General features: G+C 43.9%; 1 protein-coding gene across 1 annotated transcript; it reads left to right on the forward strand.

The window, feature by feature from the left end:
• BST1 (bone marrow stromal cell antigen 1) lies at positions 1–27,243 on the forward strand. The gene is made up of 9 exons (XM_036921078.2): positions 1–269; positions 1,595–1,721; positions 3,168–3,303; positions 5,680–5,762; positions 8,604–8,680; positions 9,003–9,095; positions 15,404–15,490; positions 18,931–18,990; positions 26,806–27,243. The coding sequence occupies exons 1-9, from the start codon at positions 79–81 to the stop codon at positions 26,909–26,911; spliced, it is 960 nt and encodes a 319-aa protein (XP_036776973.2). The 5' UTR covers positions 1–78; the 3' UTR covers positions 26,912–27,243.

The following is a 27,243-nucleotide window of genomic DNA, read 5'->3' on the forward strand; positions in this document are numbered from 1 at the left end:
GCGCGAGGGAGCCACTTAGCGCCACCAAGAGTTGAGGAGCCCGGGAGGCGCGCGGCTGGAGGGGCCGAAGTCCGGGCGATGGCAGCCGGGGGGTGCGCGCCGTCGCGGCTGCAGCTGCTCCCGGGTTTCCTGGTGGGGCTGCTGGCGGGACTGCGGGCCGCGGGCGCTGCGGGCGCGCGTTGGGGCGGGGAGGGCAGCAGCCCGCACCTGCGGAGCATCTTCCTGGGCCGCTGCGCCGACTACAGCGCGCTGCTGAGCCCTGCGCAGAGGTGAGCGCGGCCGCGCGGGGGTGCGGGGGAGGCAGGGAGGGTAAAGCGAGAGGTCTGGAGGGGCGGAGGGGCACGGGAGGGCCAGCGGGGTGGAACGGTTGGGGCAGGGTGTGGGGACTAGGGGAGCTGGACCTGAGGGGTATGTTGGGAGGCAGGGGGGAGCTTTTGAAGGTCTGGGGAGCCAAGCGTGGAGTGTAGGGGCTCTGGGGGTGAGGGGCAGGGTGGGGGGCCTAGAAGCCAGGAGTGTGTGTGTGTGTGTGTGTGTGTGTGTGTGTGTGTGTGTGTGTGTGTAAATGAAGCAGGGCGTGGGGGGGGGGGGGGCGTCCAGAGGGGAGGATTAGGTAGACGTGTTTGGATAACAGCCACTATCTGCTTGGCCTGAACCGTCAGACCCAAGGGATACGGTCTTCAGCTGAAATTCCGTGGGTCCAGGTACTTAGGAATTCAAACGCCAACTCTTCTAAATCCAGAGGACTTTTTAAGTTTCAGCATCTCTTGCCAGCACTGTGCTGCTTAGTAATTCCCGTTCCTTCTTTGGACCTACTTTTTCTGTTGTCATAACGTCCCTTTCTTTTGCAGGTTTTTAAATTGTGACATGTGTCAGGAAATTTACTAATTTCTTTTCTGTTGTCATAACATCCCTTTCTTGTGCTAGATTTTAAATTGTGAAACGTGTTAGGCAAATGCAAAAAGAGCAGAGAATAATATAAGGAATGCTCTTGTTACTCACCATCCAAAATGAGAAGTAAAAAGTTAACAAACGTGGTGGGAAATGCTTTTGGCAAGCTAGAATGGACTTGAAGAGTTGTGGCCGGCACAGGGAGGCATGCTTTCTGCCCTAGCAGGAGGTGGAAGCGCCTCTCTTATCACTTGGTGTTCACTTCTGATATTACAAGGCCCTGACCTCACCTGGCCCCTGACCCCACACTGGACCTCGTGTCTAAATGAAGAGGCACCAGAAGCTGGGAGCCTGTGTGGCTTAGTGGAATTGTCACCATCTAGCACAGTGCCTTTTCTGCTTGTCTTTGTAAGCTGGTGACAAGACTATATTCCTTAGCTCTGAAAAGTTGGTGTAGTGCCTTCTGAGAGCCACTTCCACTGCCAGATTTCTAAATCCATTACCTAAATTTGTTTTTTTCCTCTTCTGGATTGGGGTTGATGCAAGAGCCATGACAATTTGCTGTCTTTCTTGTTTGCCTAGTTCTTCAGAGTTGATAGGTGACAAAATTGCTTGCAGAGCTCTTAGGGTATTTTGAGAGAAATGGAAGTTTTCACATCACATCGTGGTTTTTAAATTTTTTTTTTCAACTTGTACATCTGCCCAGGGACAAGAACTGCACAGCTATCTGGGAAGCCTTTAAGGTGGTGCTGGATAAGGATCCCTGTTCCGTGTTCCCCTCGGACTATGACCTTTTTATTAATCTCTCCAGACACACCATCCCCAGAGACAAGGTAAAACATTGCTCTATCTCTAGAGATACCCAGACCAGATGTGAGATGAGCTGCCCCCTGCGACCCTGTGGTGTCACCCAAACATCAATCAACAAACACGCAAAGCCCTGTGGGCTCTCTGGTGGGAAGGGGCTTTGTCTTCAACAGCGATCTTGGGTCTACTGACATCTGGGGAGAAGGAACTTTCCTAAGTGAACCAGTCAGTGAAGGAAACAAAGGACCTTGGGTGTTGCCTTACCTTTCCACTGGCCCTTTGCCCCTGGCCAGTTCTGAATAACCTCTGTCCTAACTGGCCTCAAAGGCCTAAACTTTGAGTAATTCAGAAAACCCTTAAACTCAGTGTGCTCCCAGAAGTCCAATTCCACCTTTTAACAAACCTTAAGAGTCTATCTACTTAGTACCAGTTTCTTTAAGAAAACCACATCTCTGTATTCTGTATGTTCTCTAAGTTCTAATAAAATGAAAATAAATGAGAAAATCTACATAAAATGCTTGCTTAGAACACTACCGTGAGTTTAAAAGAAGCTTGGATACCATTTTTATTTCTCTGACATAATAATTCTTAACCTGATTTTTCATTGTCAGAGCAGGTAACATTGATGTTTACAAATTTAAAAAATCTTAACATTGATTTTTTTTCATTCATAAAGGCAGGTAAATGGAGCTGAGAGTTTCAGAGGTACAAAAGACTGAAAATATGATTTTTAAGTATATGTTGCATTTTGTAACTTGCTGCCTCCCTATAAGTAAAAAGTGGAGAGCCATAAATTTTGTTTCCTTTTCTTACAGATTTTGGTACTAGTTGAACTCAGTAAATACATATCTACTTCCGTGTGCCAGACATTGTGCTAAGGTTTGGGAATACAACAGGAAACAAAATAGCCCCTGCCCTTGGGGAGCTTCCAGTCTAGACATAGACCGATCAGATCACTGAGGATCTGATGAGATAATGAGCAGGACTTTGTTACTTGAATTACTGTTATGTGATAGCACTGTAGCTTTATAGTGGAAACTGTAAAATATGATATAAAAGTAATATATTTTTGAGACACTTGGCACTTGAGGAGAAGTGTTTTTTGTTATCACTTATCATCCTAACCACAGCTGTGGAACAGAGAGGGATCATGCTCCCTATTTTCCAGATGTAGAAACTGAGGCACAGGGAGATTGCATTCCTCGGTCAAGATAACACATCTAGTGTAGAACAGAGTCAGAATTCGAACTCAGATCCCTTGACCTTTCTTACAATCCAGGTATATGTATTTTCTGCACTACTGGGAAAGTATTTCATTAACATTTGCATGATACTAAATGGGGAAGTAAAGTCAAGTAAGAAGGAAGTTCACTTGTGAGGCAAGTGAGTATCAAATGAGAAATGGTGCCTATCTTGTCTTGAGGATATTTGTCTCCCAAAAATATGTTTTAATTTTGTTCCTTTTTCTTTAGTCCCTTTTCTGGGAAAACAACCACCTCCTTGTTACTAGCTATGCAGAGAACACCCGTCGCTTAATGCCTCTGAGCGATGTGCTGTATGGCAGGGTTGGAGATTTCCTGAGCTGGTGTCGAAAGAAAAATGCCTCCGGTAAGCCTCCTGCAAAAATTACAAGAAAACTAAGAGCTCTTATTCACGATGCATTCGCCATTTGTGCCAAATGCTTGCATATGTACATCGCCTTTGATTCCACCAAATCCTCTGAGTTAGGTGGAAATAGTAACAAGAACAGTAAGTGCTAAGTACTTTCTAAGCACTTTATATATATTAACTAATTTAACCTCTGCAACAGCCCCATGGGATAGGTCCTATTCTAATTCCTGTTTTATACAAATGACAGAAACAGGCATGGTAAGGTTAAGCCACTTGCTTAGGGGTTCACAGTCAGCAGCAGTCAGACAGTCTGACTCCAGATCCTCTGCTCCCAACCCTGCACAATTTCGCCTCCTCTCCTCATTTCCCAGGGGGGAGAAACTGACTCTGAGGGAGGTTAAATCTCTTAAGAAATAGTGCCGCCCCGCCCTCCCTCCCCGCCTCCCCCAATTCTGATGCATTCTGAAGCCCGTGCTCTTAAATACCACTCCTGGGTGCCGGCAGATATTTTGAGACTGAAATCACAATGAAAGTTAAAAGTCCCAAGAGCGGGCCTGGTAATGAAAACTCCTCACTCATCCAACCCCCAGGCTAGGAGCTGGCGGTATCACGGTTCTCAAGGAGCTTAGCTTCTGAGCGGCGTTACTTCAGCGCGTGCGCTGTGATGCGGCCGCCGCCGGCGCTGAGTAGCAGACACCCCAGCCCAGACCAAGGCATCTGGGAAGCTTCCCAGCGGCTTTTGGCTCTCAGTGAGTTTTGAACGAAGAGCAGGAGCGAAGCCAACAAGGAAATGAGGTGGGGGAAGGTGTCCTCTTCCTGAAGACTGGAGATTCTTCCTCTCCGGGTATCCCTTTAAAAGTCAGCCCAAGCTCATACTTCATAGTCCCCATTCACCCGTCAATGCAGCTAAAATTCAGAGTGCCTCCGCTGTGCCAGACCCTCCTCTTCTAGGCCCAGGGGGCAGGCACAGCAGAGAATAAAACAGTAAGATAACCCCATCCCTACATTATAGAGGGGGAAGAAAAGTCGATAAACAGGCCAGTGAATTGTCTGCCATAAGATTACAAAGATTATAAGGGCTTCAGAGAAAAATGAAACAGGGAAAAGGGTAGGAGGTGCTGGAGAGGTGGGGAGAGGAGAGGAAAACGGTGCCCAGGGAAAGCCTCACCCAGAAGCTGGTATTTGAGCAAAGATCTGAGGGAGATGAGGAAGAGTATTTCCTGATAGAAGGCGCAGCAGGTGCAAAGGCCCTGAGTGGGAAGTGTTTGGCATATTAAAGAACAGCGAGGAGGACGTGGCCATTTTTCCAATGGAGAGTGACTGGGAAGCCACAGTCTGATTACCTAAAGGGTGGGGAGGGTGGGGAGGAAAGTGATACCGAGAGAACGAAGGGAGGGGGAGTGCGGCATAATACAAAATGTTTGGTCTTTGTCCTCTGGTCCCTGGCACACAGCTCCTAAAACCCTTGGGATCTGAAGAGTGGTGAGAGTGTCTTCTGTATGGAAATGAGACGACTGTGGCTGGGGACCCCTCCAAAGCTTCAGATGGTGGTGGTCACCAGAAAGGCCAAGGCAGGACTAGAGCTTTTAAATTTTCAGCCCCATCCCCCGTCCTCCAGGGTGGGGAGAGGGGCTGGAGATTGAGTTAATCACCAATAGCTGGTGATTTAATCAATACTGCAGACAAAACGAAATCTCATAAAAACCCCTCAGTGATGGGGTTTGGAGTTGCTGGGAGGCTGGTGTGCCCAGAGGGGATCTGGAGCTCCCCGAATTTCCCTTCAGGAGGTTTCCCCTGTTTGGATCTCCCTGGAAGGGCTTGTCAATTAGCATTTTCTCCTTTTTAATAGAGTAAATGGTGAACAAATCCCATTATATATCTGCTGTACTCTAGCCTTAAAGATTTTTAAATGTAACACACTTTAACATTTTATATATTTTAAATGTTATAAAATTTCTCATTTGTGGCTAAGAGCTATCACTTTCTTGGTCTATTTTTCTTGTATTTATTTCCAAGACGAGGGCTAATTAGAGAAGGCGCTTTTTCCAATAAAGCCAAGATTTTTTTTTTAATCCCTTCAGTAGAGAGAGAACCCAGCTAACATGCCAATGCTCAGTGTTTGGCAGGCTCACTCACTAGCTTCATTCTCTATTCTACGAGCCAAATGATAAATGTCTCCATGTCACATTGGGTGGTCACTTACCAGGTTCCTTGTGGGCTGGCTGAGCAGAACTGTGAATGTTAAATTTGTGCACATTGTACAGGACCCAGGCTAAATGTATTTTGTTGAGCCAGCAAATTAATTCTATTTTAAATGAATTCTTCTGTGATATAATCTTTGAAATGAAACATGTGTGTCTATTTTCCCCTGAGGACTCGATTATGAATCCTGCCCTACCTCAGAAGATTGTGAAAACAATCCTGTGGATTCTTTCTGGAAAAGGGCATCTATGCAGGTAATCCTGGAATGGACGACAGGTGACTGAGCACATGTGGGACCCAGTCGTGGACAGAGTGTTCAGAGACTGGGCCATCGAGCCATGACTTAACTCCTCTGAGCCTCAGTTCCCACTGCTGCAACATTCTGACTCTTTCCTTCCACTCCAGAAAGGTATGAGGATTTAAGGAGCTTCAATATGTAATGCAGTGCCTGGCTCAGAGAAAACATTCAGGGAGTGTTAGCCATAGATGAGGATATTAAATAGTCACTGTTATTCTTAGTATGTGGTGGTTGCTGTTAGTATTTCAAATCAATGTGATATTGACTGCTGTGTACAGTGGGGTAACCTCTGCTTTATGGGAGACCTGGGGACACCTCACATCTACATGTGGGGGTCAGAAATGTCCCCAAGACTGATATTAATGGCAGAGGAGGTGATAGGTGTTAGGAGGATAAACTGGAGACACAGAAGTGGTCCCTTAAGGTCAGTCTGTTCCTCAGGGAATGTTGCCACCAGAGTTGATGACAGCTTATTAAATGTTAGCCATACTGATTAGGAGTCTTGTGGACCTCAGAGCCTTCCACCCACCACCACGATTCCCCTTTCAGGGCTCTCTATGTCCCACTATGTCTCTTTTTGTCCCACTCTAGATCCCCAGGTGTCCACTAGGACCATTACTTGGGGTGCGAAGGACTTGGGTCAAATCTGCCCCCATAGCTACAGCCTAGAGCTAAGCAGAGTGGTAGCACCAGGCAAAACTGTTTATTTCTGTGCTCTCCTGCCAGTCCCAGTGGGAGCACCCCATTTGGGTCCACTATCCATCAGTTCTGTTTTGAGTGGCGGCCCCAGTCCATGAGCAGTGGGCTGCCACAGCCCCTCAGGAGGACGGGGAAGCTATGCATGTGTCATCACCAGAATGCGGGATCTCAACAGCAATTCAGAGGTGATGTCAGCCTTATCCGAAAGGAACCTATATTCTGTCCAGCAGATCTGCCTGACTTGAAAGTATGTGCCCCAAACTAGTAGCTCATATTTCCTCCAATTCCAGAATGGGAATCTGATCATTGTGCCCACATTTTATGAGCCCTTAGAATATGCTGGATAGTCTAAGCACAAGGAGAGGCAGTGGTTCAGGGACAAGGAGGGTCTGCGGCAGAGAAGTATTCAACAGATGCTCCTAATTATTATTTTACATGACTTGATCTTTACAGCAGTCTTTTATTACCCCTGTGTTGCAGATGGGAAAAATGAGGCACAGAGAAGTCAAGAAATGTTACTAGACTTATTACAAATCTAGTAGTAATTTGGAGTGGGAGACCAAATTTTCAACCACTATATCATACAGCCTCATTGTAGTTGCATGCATTTTTTTTCTTTTGAATTTCTTTTTTAAAAATATTTTTTATTAAGGTTTATTGATATACACTCTTATGAAGATTTCATATGAAAAAACAATGTGGCTACTACATTTACCCATATTATCAAGTCCCCACACACACCCCAGTGCAGTCACTGTCCATCACTGTAGTAAGATCTGCATGCGTTTTTAAAATCAACTTTTTTTCTTATTATCGATATAATAGTTGCTCATGATAGGAAATGACAAGTTGTAGAAATTAAAGACAGGAAAATTACACATCCATATTCTTATTACTTAAAGGCAACCCCTTTTAACATAGTGGGCATCAGACCTTGACATCTGTGGATTTAACCATGACTGTTAGCACTATTTGGAAGCAATCTGAGACATGCATGGCATGCAGTATACTGTTGCTTTGCTGCGGCTGGTACTGGGAATTGTTTTGTGAGAGAATAAACCCAGCCATGTATATCTCAGTGCCACATAATCTCCCATCCACCCTCCTACCTTCACTTTAATATAAACATTTTATCAGGGAAATTACATGCTCCAGTAGTATTCTGACCTGGAGATTTGGGAACTTCCCTGGACCTATCTCTCCCTTGGAAATTTCAGGGGGTGGCTAATATTCCTAGACTTTTGCCCATTTCTTTTTAACATTGTAGAGTTCAAGTTCTGTCCACCTAATCTTGCATTTTGCTGTAAGTGTAAGATCTTCCTATGCTATTGCCAATCTTTTGTAGACTTTTATTAATGGCTGGCTAGTATTTCAGACATGTAAGTTCCATGGGTTATTTACCATTCCCTTGCTGTTGACCATTTTAGATGGCTTACAAACAAGGCTGAAATACACATCTTTGTGCCCAATGTTTGTGGTGGTCCTGAGTCTGATTACCAAATATTTATAGCTCATCCTCTGAGTACGTGGCTTTCACTCCCCTGGCTCTTGAAGTTAATTCCATGTGTTTTGCACTGGCCCATGAGATGTGAGTGGGAGTGTGTGTGACTCCTGGTGGGAGGCTTTAAGAGCTGTCTGTGACCTGCCGCTTGCCCCTCCTCCAGTCCCTGACAACCAGCCATTCTGCAGATGTGGGGATTTCATCAGCTTGGGTCTCAGGGGGAGAACATTGGAGCAAAACTCCAGGGTACCTGTGATAAACATAAAATAATTGCTTGTTGTTTAACTGAATTTGGATTGTTTGTAATCGCAGCATAATTTAGTCTATTCCAGCTGCTGCAATGAGAGAATCTGACACTATTTCACATTATTTTCTAGGCATAGATTCCCAGACATGAAATTGCTGAGTCTGTAGGTTTTGACATTACAAAGCAATTTGCTTTTCAAGAGATACCAGGTATATCTCTACCAGCCATATGACGTGCAAAATGTATCACATCCTTGCTGATATTAAGAACCATCCATTTAAAAAAATTGCTCATTTCATAGCTGAAAAACAATGTTTTAATTTACTTAAAATAATTGTTTCTTCTTGCAGTATTCACAGGAGAGTTCTGGGGTGATCCATGTCATGCTAAATGGTTCAGAGCCAACAGGAGCCTATCCTGTTAAAGGGTAAGAACATTAGCATCCGCAAATACAGGAAGGAACACCAACAGGTTTATCTGGTTGTTTCAAATGGAGACTTAAGAGAATTGTGTTCATCCCCAACCTCATACTTGTTTTTGTAAATTCAACTAGAGCAAAACAATCCAGTGACCTGGAGATAAGAGCCACGTCTATACATTTGTACCATTAACAGCAGTTGAATGCGTGAATGAAATAATTAACTTAAGAATGAAATCTGATTAAAAACAAACAATGTACAAATTAAGAATGAAATTGGAAAAGTATCATACTGCTTAAGGACATAAGAAATGTCTCTCCTGTTTCTCAGCTTTTTTGCAGATTTTGAAATTCCCTACTTCCAGAAGAATAAAATCACACGCATTGAGATCTGGGTTATGCATGATATTGGGAAACCCAAAGTGTAAGTTGTGGCGATGTTGATGATGATGATTGTGCAAACATGCTTTTCTTGGCTGTGATATGATCAAGTTCATTTACATTTTCATTTCTGGAGAAACAACAGTCTTCTCTGTTTTTAATATCATGGTAGAGAAAGGCAAAGGCTGGACTTTCTGGAAATGTCACTAGCCAGTCCTGAGCCCAGAAGGGAACCTCCTTTATCCAGATACTTCTCTCAGAAAATCATGCTCCTCTCTGAGCCACTTGGGTAGCATCAAATAAGAGAGTTCTTTATGCATTTGTGTGGGTGAAACTCAGTTTCTTTTTCTGGTCATTTGAGCCCAAAAACCTTCACCAGGAGTTCTCAGAATTGACCTAAGGACTATGTAATGAAGACCTCATTCTCAAAGAACAAACCAGTTCCACAACTGGGTCTGAGGTAACTGGCTAAGGAAATTTTAAGCTCCATATTTTCTGGGAAACTACTTGAGTTTATATAAATACAAGCTTGAACTCATCTTTCTCATCCCTGAAAGGCACTGCTGGCAAAACTGAAGATAAAAAACTTAAAGCCAGTTGGTTCAGGGACAAGCCAAGGCAGTCAAGCCTAATTAAAGCTGAGCAGCCATGATAGTGCTTTGGAGGCAAGCTGGGGCCCTGCTTTTCAGGCCATTGGTGCTGCGTGGAGCAAAGTGCTGCTGACCCCAATGAGTGCATGTGCTATAAAGTATGTTCTGAAAGAAGCTTGGCAAACCCTCCCTTTCAGGACCCCGGACCCTCTAAGACTTACCATATAACAAGTGCAGTATTTTTCCTGGCTCTTGGGCAATTGATTACATTTGCAAATGACTTATTTACACAGTGTGGGTAAAATTCCAGTATTTCCAGAATCTCTTGCCTGGCTTTAGTACATTTGCATATCAATAGGTGTTTCCAAGGGGTGGAGAGAATTCGTCATCTCCATATCAATAGATAATTACATGGGTGAATGAGGCTGTATCTGGACCACAGAGGTTGGGTGGAGCTATCTTGTGCTGCAGCCTGGTCAAGAGAGATGGGATGACTGCTTGTAAGAAAAAACGGGTTTCTTAACTTTATTTCTCCCTTTGACTGATTTTGGTTTCAAAGGCATTTTTGCCCTGGAATTTCCCCCTTGGAGTTACATCTGGAGGTAGTCGGCAGGACCTCTGAACCCAAAATCTGTCTAAATGGGTATGACCCTTGGGTGGGCTGCCTCTAGGGATGATGGGGAGGTCCCGGTGGCTGCAGTGGTAGAGGGTGCAGCCTCACTTGGGAACCCCCTATATGTGGGGCTTCCAATTGGGGACCCCCTAGTGGGGAATTGGTCTAGGGTAAAGCACCTCTTAAAGGGGTGAGTCCTTCCCCAGAATTGGGGAAGAGTGGAGACACTGGAAGCTGCAGAATTAGCCCTCTGTCAGATAGAAGACTGCTTAGAGGCCCTGAGTGGCCATGTAGCAGCTGGGATTGTAGGATCTCTTTTTGTCGAGATAGTGGAAAGTGTTACTGAGGAGAGAGAGAGACTTCAGTCAGGAGAGAGACACACCTCAGCATCACTTGGAGGAGCTGGGTGATGACTTGTGGGATGCACTTAAGGAAGAGAGACAGTTATTGAGAAAATGGGTCACCCTCCTGGAAAATTCCTTAGCAGCAGCGAGGGGGAGGCAGCCGGAGAGTCCACTTTGTAGGAGGTCGTGGGGGAGGGGGAGGAAAGAGCGGTGCCTTCAGCCCCGGAGATGGTGGAGGAGGTGCCGGGAGAGGATGACTGGGTGGGGCGGAAGGCAGATCTGTTGCTGAGGCCACCGCCTGAGCCTCTCCTGTATTAAAGGCCCGCCCAGTTATAATTAAGAAAGTAAAAACACAACAACCATGGGCTCCTGAGGGGGAGGACCCGCCCCTTCCCCAGCTTGTGGAGCACTCTGTTCTCCGCCCCTATACCCAGGATGAGCTGGTGGACATGAGCATCCAGTATCTGGCTGAAGCCATTGGAACCTCTGCCTACATGGCTTTTGCGTCTCTGGAATATGGGGTGGAAAACATTGTTATGTCGGGTTCTGAACTGAGTAGACTGGCTTCCCTGATGACTCACCCTTCTCTCTGGCAGTGATTGCAAAGTGCCCATCACACCTCAGGGAATCAGGTGCTTCTGAATTGGCTGACAGCAGGCATCAGGGCAGTTTGGCCAAAGCAGGGTGATTTACCATACTTACCCACTAGCTGGAAAACATATGCAGACCTCCAGCAGGTGTTTCAAGAATTGGTCATGAGAAATATCATCTATAATATGGACCCCCAGGGCCCCGATGAGGAGTTGTTCACTGTAGGAATGAGAAATCTGGGCTCCATACAGCACCCCCCATCTCTCTTTGGGTCCCTAGTGACTATTCTTGCCCCCCACACATAGGGCACCCCATAAGTGAGGCTACTCGTACATTAGTAGATCTGGGGGAGATTGAAGTAATAAGAGACCGGAAGGAAGTACGGGCTGTGACTGAAAGGAAAGGTGCAAAAGGCCCCATGAAGGTCTTGAGAACCCAGATGTGGGTTGATTTGATAAAAGCTGGGGTAGTGAAAGAAAAATTTGATGGGCAACCTAATAGGATCTAATTAGAACTGTGGCACCAATTAAAGCCAGAGCAGCAGTTCCAGCCACTGAGGTCCGGTACACAGAAGCTGGCAAAGCTCCACGTCCAGCCTTTGTCCCTGCAAGACTTCCTGGGGGACAGTAATCAGGCTCCACCTGGGCCCTCACCCCCACAAGACAACAATTGGGTGTTGCAGTTGGACTGAGGGGAAGGTCAAGGCCGCCACCTTGGGGGATGTGGGGGGGACCAGAGGCCACATGTAGAATGATATTTATTAGTCCCCAGTTAATATGCAGTGTGTCCTGGCCCCAGTGGACACAGGAGCTGAATGCTCCATGATTTATGGCAACCCAGAGGGTTTTCTAGGGACCTCCTCCACCCCTACTGTTTGCAGGGTAGGGCTGAGTGGAACAAGTTCAAATCCCCTTGGGAATAGGGCGTCTAATACTGTGTGTGATGTTACACTCATGTCTGATTACTTTACAGATAAATGTGTCATTTTTGCAAAAGGTTTTGGGTTTTGTAGGCTACTGGAGAGTGTTTATCCCACACTTGACACAAATTCTGAAGCCCTTATGCCATTTGGTACGAAAGGCCATCAGGTGGGGTGGCATGAAATGTGTGCATTTACCTCTGCTGTTGCAAAATGGACAGTCAAGGCTGTGAAGGTCTTGAGTGAGACAGATCCGTCAGGGCCCTGTGAGCTGGATGTCCATGTGACTGAAGACAGCTGTGGCTGTGGCCTCAGCAGCGCTTTGTAGACTGTTTGCCTTTTGCATTGGCTGGCAGCACAGCCTGCCTCAGGCAGAAGACATTGTTAGGCTGTAGCCTGCCAGGGGGACCTGCCTTTGACCTTCGAAGAGGTGACTGAGTCCCACAGCAACCTGGAGACTATGTGGCCTTGGACATTTCAACACATGGACCAATGGTGGCTGGCCCTTCTGGCACCTTGGGGACAAGGCCTGGAAGCTGGCCTCCTGTGTATTGCTGGAGTAACAGCAGAGAGGTCCCCAAAGATGACGGTAGTAAGAGCATCTTACCAGGGAGTTTTGTCTTACCATTGTGACCAGTACATGTGCCTCCTGTAGCCCTACATATAGACCCATCAGTAACCCCCACAGGGAGAGGGGTGAAAGTGTGGTACACTAGACCAGGATGCGATCCCATTCCTGCCACTGACCTATCACAGGACCACTCTCTTGCATGTATCTTACCTGATGGACAAGATTTGCCTATGCTGGTGTCATTAAAACATGTATAAGGTTATTTTCTTCCACAGTCCTTGTGGACTGGATGTGCCCCTGGCTGCAGCTGCTGTGATGATTGCTCTGAACTCTACCTGTTCAGCTACTGACTGCCTGTGGAATGAGCGAGCTATGGACTTAATCTGTCTAGGATTTTGAACCTAGCTGAAGCCTCTGGCTTGAGGACTATCATGATTTTATTGCTGTTGCTATTTTATGTTATTAGCCTGGTTATAATGCTCCAGTTTTCTCACACAGGGGCCATTGTGGAAGATGGGGAACATGTAGATTATGAGGCGAGATTCTTGGAGGGGTGGGCCATGGGTAAAATTGCAATATTTCCAGAATCTCTCACCTGGCTTTAGTGCATCTGCATATCAACAGGTGTTTCCAAGGGGTGGAGAGATTTAGTCATCTCCATATCAATAGGTAATTACATGGGCAAGTGAGGGTTATCTGGACTGGAGAGGTTGGGTGGAGCTCTCTTCTCCTGCTGCCTGGTCAAGAGAGAGAAGGGACAACTGCTTGTAAGAAATAAATGGGTTTCTTAACTTTACTTCTCCCTTTGACTGATACTGGTTTCAAAGGTATTTTTGCCCTGGGATTTTCCCCCCTGAGTTATACCAGGATCTGCATTTCTCATTCCAAAAGAAAAATTATTCTTATTGTTGCATGAAAAACAATATGTGATGTTGTTCTTGTTTCTGTGAGAAGTTGTTCTTTGCCTAGAAGTTATGCTTGCTTGGTTTTAATACATCTATCAGAGAAAGCTTTTCCTTTGAACTTTCGTTTAATGAGATAAGGAAATTTGCAATTCATTATCTTGGTCTATCATTTCTGTGCAGAAGAGATAATAAAAGGGGTCAGACCAGCCACTTGTGTAACTACACTGCCACAGTGTAGTTATAGGTTGAGCTAAGATGAGGATCTTGAACTGCTCAGATTTTAGAGGACTCATGGGCTATTACCTGATAGTGGATAGCACTGCTTTGGCATCCTTTGTTAAAAAAAAAAAAAAGTGAAATAACCCATTGACTGATCTCTGTGTTCAGGTACCTGGAGACCTCCATGTCACTGCTTACTAAAACATTCTAAGTAGTGAGCTTGGTTCAGAGCACAGCAGCTTAGCTTTTGGCAAGGTTCTAAAACGCGATGGCACTTGTAACTCTTGGGGGGAACATGTGTTCTCAGTCTGGCACAAATAAACCTTTGGAAATGAAATCAGTCAAAGGGAGAAATAGAGTGGGAGAAACCTGTTTATTGCTTACAAGCAGTCGTCTACTCTTGCTCGCCCATGTCTCTCATGACCCGGCTGCCAAGGCCCCACCAAACCTCTCTGGTCCTGGTGTGCACTTGTTCTCCAAGCCCCCTGTAATCACCTCCTGATATGGAGATGGACTGCTTCTCTCCACCCCTTGGAATCACCTACTGATATGGAGATGCACTAAGGCCAGGTGAGAAATTCTGGAAATACTGCAATTTTACCCAGAGCACGAACACCTTGCTGTCTTCATTCCTGTAATGCTCAGAATTCCACTTCTGTGAAAACATCCCCCAATGGCTCATTTCCACTCTGTATACTCCCTCTCTTTTTGTGCAGTGGGGAGGCTGTTTACCTTCTCATTCCCCATAAACTGAGGCAGGGCCCTGCCTGCATAATGAATATGATGCCTATTACCATGGCTGGCAGTGTTGTATCCACCTATGTTTGCCTTTATCTATCTCCCTGCCTTCTTATAATCATCAGGAGGGCCAGAATCCCTGTTGATGAGAGTGCAGGGAGAAGGACGCTCTCATTCTCCGATGGCCTGGGCAGCATAGGATGCAATTCGGCAGTGCTGGTTGTTGGAAAGGAAACAGCAGGCCCAAGTGGAGTCACGTGGACACATAGTCATGGGGTGGGAAACAGAATACAAAATGCACTGGACAGTGGGATCCCATTGTTAGATTTTAAAAGTCTTGTGGGAATAAATATATTAATGTCTAGAATGATATACACCAAAATGTTAGCATCAATTTTTCTCTTAAGTGATGTGAGATTTGGGTAATTTTTTTCTCCATTTGTTTATTTGCATTTTCTGATATGTTTTTGATTTGTATGTTTCTGTTTTCATTTAAAGCTTAACTTAATACACTGTGTGATGAACAAGTGGGCAGTTAGCATTGAGGGGACCCCTGCATGGCAGAGGCGAGCTGATGGGCGGGGCTAGGATGGGGCTTGTGGTGCACTCCCCACATGCCAGCACCAGTTCAGGCCAGGAGCTCCGCAAACTTCCGGGGCTGTTGGGTCCTCAGTGCGGTGGTCCTCGGGGTGCCGTGGTTTTAATGCAGTCAGCATCTTTAGGGCCACACACTTGCCTGTTTTCCCTCAGCTAGGAGAATATCCCTGGAGCACATGGTCAAAAGAAATTTTCATTAACCCAGAAACAACTTCCTCCTTCCTCTTTTCCTCCTTCCGTTATATATATATTTTTATATTTTAGGGAATCTTGCGGAGAAGGCAGTGTGAAAATCCTGGAAGACAGACTGGAGGAAATGGGCTTTCGGCACAGCTGTATAAATGATTACCTGTAGGTGGTATTTCTTTTTTTTTTATTTTTTATTATTTTAGTATCATTAATCTACAATTACAGAAAGAACATTATGTTTACTAGGCTCCCCCCTTCACCAAGTCCCCCCCACATACCCCTTCACAGTCACTGTCCATCTGCATAGTAAGATGCTGTAAAATCACTACTTGTCTTCTCTGTGTTGTGCAGCCCTCCCCGTGCCCCCCACACTATACATGCTAATCGTAATGCCCTCTTTATTTTTCCCACCCTTATCCCGCCCTTCCCCCCCATCGTCCCCAGTCCCTTTCCCTTTGGTAACTATTAGTCCATTCTTGGGTTCTGTGAGTCTGACGCTGTTTTGTTCCTTCAGTTTTCCTTTGTTCTTATACTCCTCATATGAGTGAAATCATTTGGTACTTGTCCTTCTCCGCCTGGCTTATTTCACTGAGCATAATACCCTCTAGCTCCATCCTTGTTGTTGCAAATGGTAGGATTTGTTTTTTTCTTATGGCTGAGTAGTATTCCATTGTGTATATGTACCACATCTTCTTTATCCATTCATCTACTGACGGACATTTAGGTTGCTTCCATATCTTGGCTATTGTAAACAGTGCAGCGATAAACATAGGGGTGCATCTGTCTTTTTCAAACTGGAGTGCTGCATTCTTAGGGTAAATCCTAGGAGTGGAATTCCTAGGTCAAATGGTATTTCTATTTTGAGCATTCTGAGGAACCTCCATACTGCTTTCCACAATGGTTGAACTAGTTTACATTCTGTAGGTGGTATTTCTTAATCAGCGTGTTGAAAGGCTGCTGGGATCAGCTCCGAAGGGCACAGGACCGCGCCTCTGGGTTGTCACGGAGCGTGGCGTCTAGGAGGGTCTTCTGGCCATCTGCCTGGTGGCCTCCCACTTCTGTCCAGAGGCCTCTTTAAGGCCTGAAGGGCAGACGGAGCAGCCCCTCTCCTTTGTGCATGTCTCCTTCGCTCCTCCCTTGCTTACGGCTGGGTGAGTGCCCTGGGAACAGGGACTGTGGTTCGTGTGTCTCTGCGTGCGGCACCACCTGTGGAGTCCGTGCCTATGACAGGCGCCGAGGCGGAGTTTGTTTGAGATACAGATAGAGACGTCTTGACCATAGGCAAGTAGGAAAATAGTGATAGTTACCCTGCACTGAGCACATTATGGGTCAGGCAGCTTGTGTACTTACACACCGATGTTGGTGGGCCATCCTGGACTTTGGAAATTTAAATAAGCTTGGCTCAAACCCCGGGGCAGGTGAAGGCCGCCCTCCGGTGGGGGAATGCCTCCCCTTGCTGTTTCCCGCTGCTCTCCGCCTCAGCGCCTGAATCTGCAGCACAGCCTGGCTCCTCGGAGCTGGGCTCGGGCCCTGCCAAGACTTAGGGGCTTTCTCGGACACCGGGGGCTGGCAGGGTGGAAAGCCCTGGCCAGGACCCTCGGCCATGCAGCTGGCCTCTTCTGCATTCTGCCTTCTGCCCTCTGCCTTTTCAAAAGCTCGGTGTGCCGGGTTAATCCTCCCAGCTGAGCAAAGCCCCCTGGAAGTGGGTGGGTCCCTCCACCCATGTCTGCCCAAGGGAAGGGGCCCCTCAGAGCTGTTCTCTTTTTCCACAGCTTGAAGCTGGATCATTACTCATCTATTATTGCTCATGCTTTCAGAAAACTCAAAAGTTAGGCGTTATTACTTGTTAAAAATAAAGCAAGGACTCCATTTTGGAAATGTAACCCGTGTGCTGAAAAAGGCACAAACCAGAAGTACACAGCTGGATGAATTTTCCAAGTTCAAAATACACATGTCTAAACAAGAAACAGTGTTAGCAGCACCCAGAGTGTCCCTTGACCGCCTTCTCTGGCTCCCCGCCTGCCCACAGGACCGCAGTAGTAACCCTCCCTAGATCGGCAAGGTCGTAGATTCATTCTATCTTTAAGTGTTATCTAAATATCCCCTTTTTATGATTGGGTAAACTAAGAGTCAGAGGGGTTAGGTTAGCTTTCCAAGATCACCACTCAGTGACAGAGCTGGGTTTTGAACTCAGCATTGTAGGGCTTTGAAGTATGCTCTTGTCTTTTAGTACCCTTCCTTCCTTAATCCAAGCAAAAATTTTGGTAAATAAATTTCTTTAAAGGCAATTCTTACTCTGAAACAGCTCAATGATGGTGAAAATCGTGGATAAAATTTACGCATTTATGACCACTTTGCTTTGGCCCAGGAACTCCCCCTGGGAGGTTGTCTTTATAAGTCATTAAGTTGAGCATGGTGGCCCAGGCCAGAGCCCAGGGTCCCCTCCCCACACACTGCTGTCCTCGGGGGCTCAGCCTGCTTGCAAGCCTGGCGCAGCTCCCCTCACCCCCACCTCCTGAGCTCTTTCTGTAGTAAGTTGGGGTTTGTATTGCTCCTGGGAGCACAGAAAAGATAACAAAAGGTTTGAAGGGGGGAGTGGAAATGTAACCCATGTACTGAAAAGGTTAACAAATCAAACTCCAATCCAGAAGGGAGGACCTCCTGCCTCTCAAAACTCAGGTGACATTATCCTCTGCCTGGGGCAGTTGAAAGTTCTACCCAAGATTCTCGCACACTTTGGCAAGGTCGTATCTCTTCATAGCCTCTCCTGCTTTTGAATTTATTTCTGTTAGCACCACATTGAACCGGACTCCATGAAACTTGATGCCTTTCTTGGTGGCATAAAAAAACAAAAACAAACTGTCATAAAAAGTATCTACCTAGTGTAGACTTTACTAAAAAGTAAGACTTTGTGCTAGGGAGGGTCACATGCCTACCATAGAGCCGACAACATATTTCCTGTTATTCTTGAGTCTCCTCTAGTCACTTTGCCACAAAACAGCCTTTCTTGGTCTGCCTCCTACCTAGTGGCTGATGTGCCACCGTCCCCTGCTCCTCCCTTCCCTGCTTGCTGCCCTGGAGCCCCACATCTCTCTCTGCTCTGCAGAGCAATTTAGCTCACTTTGCTGAAGCCTGGGCACCAGCTATCACCCGTGTGCTTTGAGTCTAACTTTCTGCCCAAAGTACTTATCAAGAAGTTTTCCAAGCAAACAAGTTGTACATTCATACAGAAGTCGGTCCATGCTCAGACTCTGGCACGAGTCAGCAAGGTTCAAGTTCAGCTCCACAACTTGTTACAATGAGAATCTGGGCAAGTTACCCTGGCTAGCTTTCTCAACTGAAATTGGACATGAGAATAATACCCACTCCATGTGGTTGTTGTGCAGATTAAGTGACATAATCTATGTAAAATCCATAATCAAGTTTATGGTACATAGTAAATGCTCAATAAATGCTGGCTGATATTTTTAAAAGAAAGCAGTTTGCCTGTCCTTCAAGGTCAGAGACTTTGTATCTCTAGTACTTTGCAGACACACCATAAATATTTGATTAATGAAGCCATTTAAATAATCCCTTACATATGACTTGTTTTCATTCTACAGGCCAGTGAAGCTCTTAATGTGTGTGGACCACAGCACTCATCCAGACTGTTCCCTAAATTCGTAAGTAAATGTCTTAACCCAGTCTCTTTGCTTCCCCATGATACGCAGTCCTTGCTATCTACATAATACTGAGGACTTGCAATATGAATTTGTGCCCATCCCCTAAAATGCCCAGTCACAGTCAGGTTTGTACTTCCACACTGCGCTTCTCTCAGCCTCTCTGAGCTACGAGGGCATGCAGGTCTGATGAGCATCTGCCCAGCTAAGCTGAACTGCCAGGTCTGCAGAGCAGAGCCTGCCCTGAAATGGCAGTTGCACATAATAGGTGCTCCATAAATGTCTGTAGGAGCCATTCTTCCATCTACAAGGGGAAGAGAGCTCATCAGGGCTCTATGCCAGACTGTGTTATATAGCCTATTTGTTCATCTTTATAACTAGTCCTTTAGTTATATGCTAAACAGACAGAGACAGACAGAGAGAGGCTGCTCATCAGTCCCAAATAGCTCTTTTTCCCTTTCTTACTTAGTAGTGGGAGCCTTGAGTTTCAGCTGGGTGTATCGCTGCCAAGAATCATTCATGTACTCCCGGCCTCCATTCCTGCTGTGGCTTAGATGTGTGCAGCCTCTGGATTAGGCGAAAGGAAGGAACATGCATCCCCATTCCCCCTTCCCTAATGGCTGGTGTGTGGACTGAAAGAGAATAAACCTGCCTGTATTAAAGCCACTCAGCAACAGGAAGCTAATAGCCCCATACTTGGCCTCCGCACAGTCTTCCTGTCTCAGCTGATGGCAGCGCCCACCTTTCCACAAGTCCCCAAACCCATTCCAAAAGCCTCGAAGCATCCTTGACTCCATCCCTCCCCTCAACCATCACTGGAAAGTCCTACTGCATCTACAAACCTGTTGGAATATCCAGTCGTCTTCTGCGAGGGGCCCGGTCCAAGCCGCCTTCACCGCTCACTGGGGTGACTGCCATGGACCCTGCTGGGCCTCCTAGCTTCCACCTTGTCCCAACCCCTGGGCCTCTTTGACACCAGCCACTAGAGTTAGCCTTTTCTTTTTATTGTTTAGTAGGGAAACTTTCAAACCTATACTAAGTACAGGGAATAGAAAATAAAAAATGAAAAATTTAAAAATTCAGTGACATCATTCATCTTCTCACAACCCCGCAGTCAGTCCCATGTCGCTCAGGGTAAGAGCCACACAGCCTGCACCAGCCCCATTTCTCTCTGACTTCTTTATCTTCCTCCCTTCCCCTCACTAAGCCTCATACAGTGGCCTCTGGAACATTCCAGACACGTTCCTGCCTCAGGGCCTTTGCCTTGGCTGTTCCCTCCGTCTGCAACATCCCCAGCCGTCCCATGGCTAACTCTCTTATCTACTGTACCTGTCATATCTCATCTCCATGAGGTGACCTTGACCTTAGTATTTAAAACGACAGCCAGCACTGTAGAATCCAGCTCTGCAAAACCCCTCGTTGCCCTGTTTTTCTGTCATACTGTTTGTTATCCTCTGACTTACTTGCCCCTCGTGTTTGTTCTTAATTGTCCATTTCCCACTTGTTAGAACATAAGCCCCAGAGGACAAAGACTTTCACCTGTTTTGTTCTCTGATGAATGTGTCCCAAGAACCTAGCATGGAGCTGCAGCCTGGTTGGCACTCAGAAATGAATGAATGGATGAATGAACAAATGATTGGTTTCTGCCCTGCGAGGCATGGATTTAGACAAAGAATGTTCAGAGGTGCCAGGCAGCCAAAAGGAATGACAAATGTCCTACAAGACCTGGAGAAGTGTCCTGTGGAGCATAAATTTAAGTTCCAGATTTTGATGTCAAGAAACAGAAATGAGCTGTGTCTTACCTAGGTGGGCACAATGGGAAGAAGGCTGTTGGGAGCATTTAATAGGGCAGACAACTCAGTTGTCTGGGCCCTCTTAAGGCCTGGAGAGGTAGGTGTCCTTAGTGCTAATTGTAATTTGGCTCTTCATGGTTTTACTCCTTGTCTGCTTGAGGAAACTTTATACAGCTATGGAAAATAAGAAAGTTCTTCTTGTAAAGCCCACTGCATCTGACACCACCATTCCTGAAATAAGCAGGCAGGGCCACTCTGGCACCAGTACCTCAGTTTACCTCCCCTTCTGCAGGACATGGCAGGTGAATGAGGTGGCTCTCCTCACCTGTTCTCTGTCTTTCTGAGCACTTCAGACTTGTCAGCCTTCCAGCCCATCGTTCAAGTCACCATCTTGTTTTGTTCCAACTATATTCCTGGAAGGTGGGCAGTTTTACCCCCATCAGTGATGCTGAGGTTCAGAGAAGTTAAACAATTGCATAAAGTCACTCAAGCCTGGCTAGAGCCAGACACAGAACCCAGGTTTGTCTGTGTAAAATCCTTGCTCTTCCCACAGGACCACACTGTGTCTAAATGTAATGGGTTCACAACACAGCAAATAAGTAAGGGATTTCTAGTTCCTGACCTACTCTTTTCTTTGTTTGGGGCATTCTTTCAGTGACTGCTGAATAGATTTATTTATGACAGTTCTTTCCCAGTTCCACTGAATGTCAAGAATAAAACCCTCTTTCACTCTTGGCCAAGTTTTTCTCCACTTTAATTGCCATGGAAGGAATTTTACTAATCTCTTTCTTAAACAGCTTAGAAGAAAATATTTTTAGATAATTTAGAAAAGAGGAACCACAAATGGCAACATGGAAAATGATTTCATTGCTCTAACAGTAATGAGATACCCATTTAATAAGGCATACTTTTCGCCTCAACTTCCTTGGCATGCCTTAGCCAAGAAAGGCAGAAAAATATTGTTAAGATCTAATTCAATGCTCAATGGCATTGTAAGTTTATAAATGCTTTGGGAGAACCATTTGACAATATATATCAAGAATTTAAAAAATATTCATAATCTTTTACCTAAATAAGACCTTATGGTACTTTTGGTAGCCTATTCTAAGGAAAAGATGCAAAATGTGGATGCAACCTAGTATTTCCAGGTGTTCACCAAAGTATTATTTTTATTATTTTTTTTAAATTGAAGTATTGTTGACATACAATCTTATATAGGTTTCAAGTATACAACACTGCAGTTGAACAGTTACTCATATTATTAAATCTTCATCCCTGCAAGTGCAGTTACTATCTGTCAGCGCAGGAAGATGCTGCAGAATCACTGACTATAGTCTCTATGCTGTAATACCATCCCCGTGACCAGCTTATATTATGATTGAGAATTTTTGTGTCTCTTTATCCCCCTCACCCTACCCCACCTGCACACCCCAACCCCTCCCCCATGGTAACCACCAGTCATTTCTCAGTGATGAGTTGACTGCTATTTGTATTCATTTTGTTTTGTTTTGTTTTTATATTCCACAAATAAGTGAAATCATATGGTGTTTGTCTTTCTCCACCTGGCTTATTTCACTTAGCATAATACCCTCTGGGTCATCATGTAGTCACAAATGGCAGGATTTCCTTCTTTTTTATGGCTGAATAATATTCCATTGTATATATTACCATATCTTCTTTATCTGTTCACCTATTGATGGGCACTTTGGTTGCTTCCATATCTGGGCTTTAAAGCATTCTTTATAATACAGAGTCAGAAGTGCAAACATTAAGAGCTGGACCTAAATATCCAATGACAAGTGAATGGCTACATCAAGGAGTTACATTTAGTGGATGGAATAATGTAGCTGTTAGAAACAATTGTAGATATTATATATCAATTGTACCTCCATAAAGCTGGGGGGGAAAGATTGTAGGATAATCATATAGCAATATGGAAAATTCTCAGGAGCAATAAAAGTGAAAATATATGTAGAAAACAAACTTACATATTCATAGGTTATAATACAGGCCAATAATTTGGAAGATTGATAATCTACAGGGTTGGTGAGGATATAAGAAAATAGATATGCTTACATTGCTAAAATCAAGATTCATATTGTCAGTCAGGGTCAAGGGGGAATACATCAGATTTCTCTTCTTGGCCTGAATTCTTCGTTCAAAATGCTTGCTGTTCTCACCACCATCCCTCACTCCCTTGCTGTTCTCACTGCCATCCCCCACAGGAGTGGGAATACCAAACTCCATTTAGAAACACTGTGATAAAGGTCTTTTAATCTGCAAAGGTTTAGAATGGAATAAACAGTTGTTGAGATAAACTCAACTCATATTATTAATAGTTTTGTTGCAAGTTTAGGAATAATCTATTTTTTTTCAGCATCTTAAATGTTTAGCATATAAAGATAGCTGCTGGAGTAGCCCTGTGATTCACACACACAATATAGGTGTAACTGTTAAATTTAACTGATTTTAGACTTGGGATTTTTAGTTGAAAGTTAAAAGAGAATTTTACTCAATTTTTAATAGGCATTGGAATGTTTAAGATAATTAAATTTTATTAGACATTAAACATTTATTAGATTTACTAGAATCAAGTATTTGAGAAGGTGTTGCTCATTAAAAGTCATCTAAAGTATTTTAAAAAGAAAATGTAATACTCTAAAACTTAAGTTTAAAATAATTTAAACTATCCTAAAGAATCCACTCCAAAACTACTAGATTTAATATCTGAATTCAGCAAAGTTGAAGGATACAAAATCAATACACAGAAATCTGTTGCATTCCTATACACTAATGATGAACTAGCAGAAAAAAATCAGGAAAACAATTCCATCAACAATTGCATCAAAAAGAATAAAATACCTAGGAATAAACCTAACCAAGGAAGTGAAAGATCTATACTCTGAAAACTACAAACATTCATGAGAGAAATTAAAGAAAATACCAATAAATGGAAACACATCCCACGCTCATGGCTAGGAAGAATTAATATTGTCAAAATGGCCATCCTGCCTAAAGCAATCTACAGATTCAATGCAATCCCTATCAAAATACCAACAGCATTCTTCAATGAACTAGAGCAAATAGTTCTAAAATTCATACGGAACCACAAAAGACCCCAAATAGCCAAAGCAATCCTGAGAAGGAAGAATAAAGCAGGGGGGATTACACTCCTCGACTTCCAGCTCTACTACAAAGCCACAGTAATCAAGAAAATTTGGTACTGGCACAAGAATGGACCCATAGGCCAATGGAACAGACTAGAGAGCCCTGATATAAACCCAAGCATATATGGTCAATTAAAATATGATAACTGAGCTATGGATATACAATGGGGAAATGACAGCCTCTTCAACAACTGGTGTTGGCAAAACTAGACAGCTACATGCAAGAGAATGAAACTGGATTATTGTCTAACCCCATACACAAAAATAAACTCCAAATAGATCAAAGACCTGAATGTAAGTCATGAAACCATAAAGCTCTTAGAAGAAAACATAGGCAAAAATCTCTTGAATAAAAACATGAGCAACTTTTTCCTGAAAGCATCTCCTCGGGCAAGAGAAATAAAATAAAAAATGAACAAATGAGACTACATCATGCTAAAAAGTTTCTGTACAGCAAAGGACACCATCAGCAGAACAAAAAGGCATCCTACAGTATGGGAGAATATATTTGTAAATGACATATCTGACAAGCGGTTAACATCCAAAATATATAAAGAACCCCCATGCCTCAACACCCAAAAAGGAAATAGCCTTATTAAGAATAGGTGGAGAATATGAACAGACACTTCTCCAAAGAAGAAATTCAGATTGGCAACAGGCTCATGAAAAGATGCTCCACATTGATAATTATCAGGGAAATGCAAATTAAAACCACAATGAGATATCACCTCTTACCAGTTAGGATGGCCAACATAGAAAAGACTAGGAACAACAAATGCTGGTGAGGATGTGGAGAAAGGGGAACCCTCCTGTACTGCTTGTAGGAATGTAAACTAGTTCAACCATTGTGGAAAGCAATATGGAGGATCCTCAAAAAACTAAAAATAGAAATGCTATTTGACCCAGGAATTCCACTCCTAGGAATTTACCCAAACAATATAATTCCTCAGATTCAAAAAGACATAAGCACCCTATGTTTATGGCAGCACTATTTACAATAGCCAAGATATGGAAGCAACCTAAGTGTCCATCAGTAGATGAATGGCTAAGGAAGAGGTGGTACATATACACAATGGAATACTATTCAGCCATAAGAAAGAAAAAATCCTACCATTTGCAACAACATGGGTGGAGCTACATGGTATTATGCTCAGTGAAATAAGTCAGGCAGAGAAAGATAAATACCAAATGATTTCCTTCATTTGTAGAGTATAACAATGAAGCAAAACTGAAGGAACAAAATAGCAGCAGACTCACAGACTCCAAGAAGGGACTAGTGGTTACCAAAGGGGAGGGTGGGTGGGGAGGGAAGAAGAATGGGATTGTGTGGTATCATGATTGGTGCACATGGTGTGTGGGGTTCACAGGGGAGACAGTGTAGCTCAGAGAAGACAAATAGGGACTCTGTGGCATCTTAGTACACTGATGGACAGTGACTGCAATGGGGCATGGTGGGGGGGACTTGATAATAAAGGCAGCTGTAATAACCACATTGTTTTTCTTGTGAAATCTTCATAAGAGTATATATATCAATGATACCTTAATAAAAAAAATAAAAAATAACAAAATAATAATTTAACCTAAAATAACCTGAGCTGAAATAGTCAAGGAAATTTGACCAAGTGTGAAGGCTCCTTAAAAGTTATTATTAGAATTCACTTAGTTTTTAAATAGAACAATATGATTCATAAATTAAATACAAAATTGTATGGGAAAATCAGGGTTTTGAATTTATTAATACAATAGCTAGAAATATTTTTAAATACCAAAATAATGTTTTTTTCTATGCATTAAAAGCCACCCTCAAGTACAATCCCACTTCAACATGAAAAGTTTTAAGTTAAAATGTGACATTTCAGTGCTTAGAACATGAACATATGTAAAGCCAAGGAAAACAAGACTGTATGTTTCTATTTGTGCATGATAATGGACATAAATAATAGAAATAAGTCTAAAGAGATAAACTCCACATTACTAAGAATGGTTATCTCTAAGGATGGGAGACAGATGAAGGGATTTTCATTATTACTGTGTTCGGTTCGGTATTACTTTATTTTCATAAAAATGTATCCTGTATTATTAATTATTTTAAAGCAAAACATTTTTTCTGAGTGAATTGAGTCTGGGACATACACTGAATCAGGAGTGCAATTGTAGAAAATGTCCAGCAGGAGGCGCTCTAGCATAAATTTGCCGGCTGCTCTGGAATCTTTAGCAAAAAGGGTGACCAGGGCTTAAATGGAGTCCAAAGCCAAGGGATAAATTTCCAAGTCAACATTAGATTGCTGCATAGTTCTAAAAAATTATGTTTTAATTGGTTTGAAAGAGCTCAGTAATTTCTGTTTTAACAAAATCTGGTAGTCAGACCCTGTGTGCTATGACCAAAGTCCGTATCTTGGTCAGGTCCTCCTTAGGTGTCTTCATGTCAGGACAGGTTTTCCTGACCAGCTAAACTCTGATGTACTGTTCATGAATAGGGAAGTTGCCTAACTTTGTGGTACATCCATACAATAAGAATTCATCTATGCAGAAGAATGAATTAGTTCTGTATGTACAGTATGTCCAAAATAAGGTGTTCGGTGTAAAAAGCAAGCTGCGGATTCCATTTGGGCTTGATAAGGGGATGTGTGAATGCGTGTGTGTCTGTGTATGCGTGTGTGTCACATTCATGGGAAGACAACTCAAACTGTCAATATGTTTCGCTATGGAAAGTGGAGATGGGGAGCCTAACAGGCTTTACTTTTCACTTTATAACTCTCTGTACTATTTAAATTGTTCTACAGTGTGCATGTATTTTTTTGAAAGCAGATGCCGCATACCAATACTGACATTTTCTTTATTTTCTCTATCATTTGCAGGGCAGCAGCATCTATTCAAAGAAAAGTCCCATCCTTCTGTGCAGAACAAAGTGCCAGTCTTATCATTCCTCTCTCACTGGTTTTGGCTTCAGTTGTTCAAATGTAACTAGAAACTCAGTTGTGCTGCCCTACCCAGCCCTAGCCTTGAACCCTACCCTTGCACACTCATCCTTCTTGTTCTGTGCACACCAAGTGATTCCATTGTCTAAAGAGGCTTCCTGCTGGAAAAACAGTGACCTGAAGTGGGTTTTTAATGCTATGCATGCTCAGGATTTCAAAGACAAGATATTAATCTAGTCCTAGTTAAAGCTGATACATTCAAATTAAAGCAAGCTATTATTTTCCTTTTTTTTATAATGGTACAAAGCGTTAAGATCCAGGTTATTATTATGTAATGAATGTTTTTCAGAAATTCTAATAGAACTGGGTTTTATATTT

This window comes from Manis pentadactyla, chromosome 5 (assembly GCF_030020395.1).
Source record: "Manis pentadactyla isolate mManPen7 chromosome 5, mManPen7.hap1, whole genome shotgun sequence".
NCBI lineage: Eukaryota > Metazoa > Chordata > Mammalia > Pholidota > Manidae > Manis > Manis pentadactyla.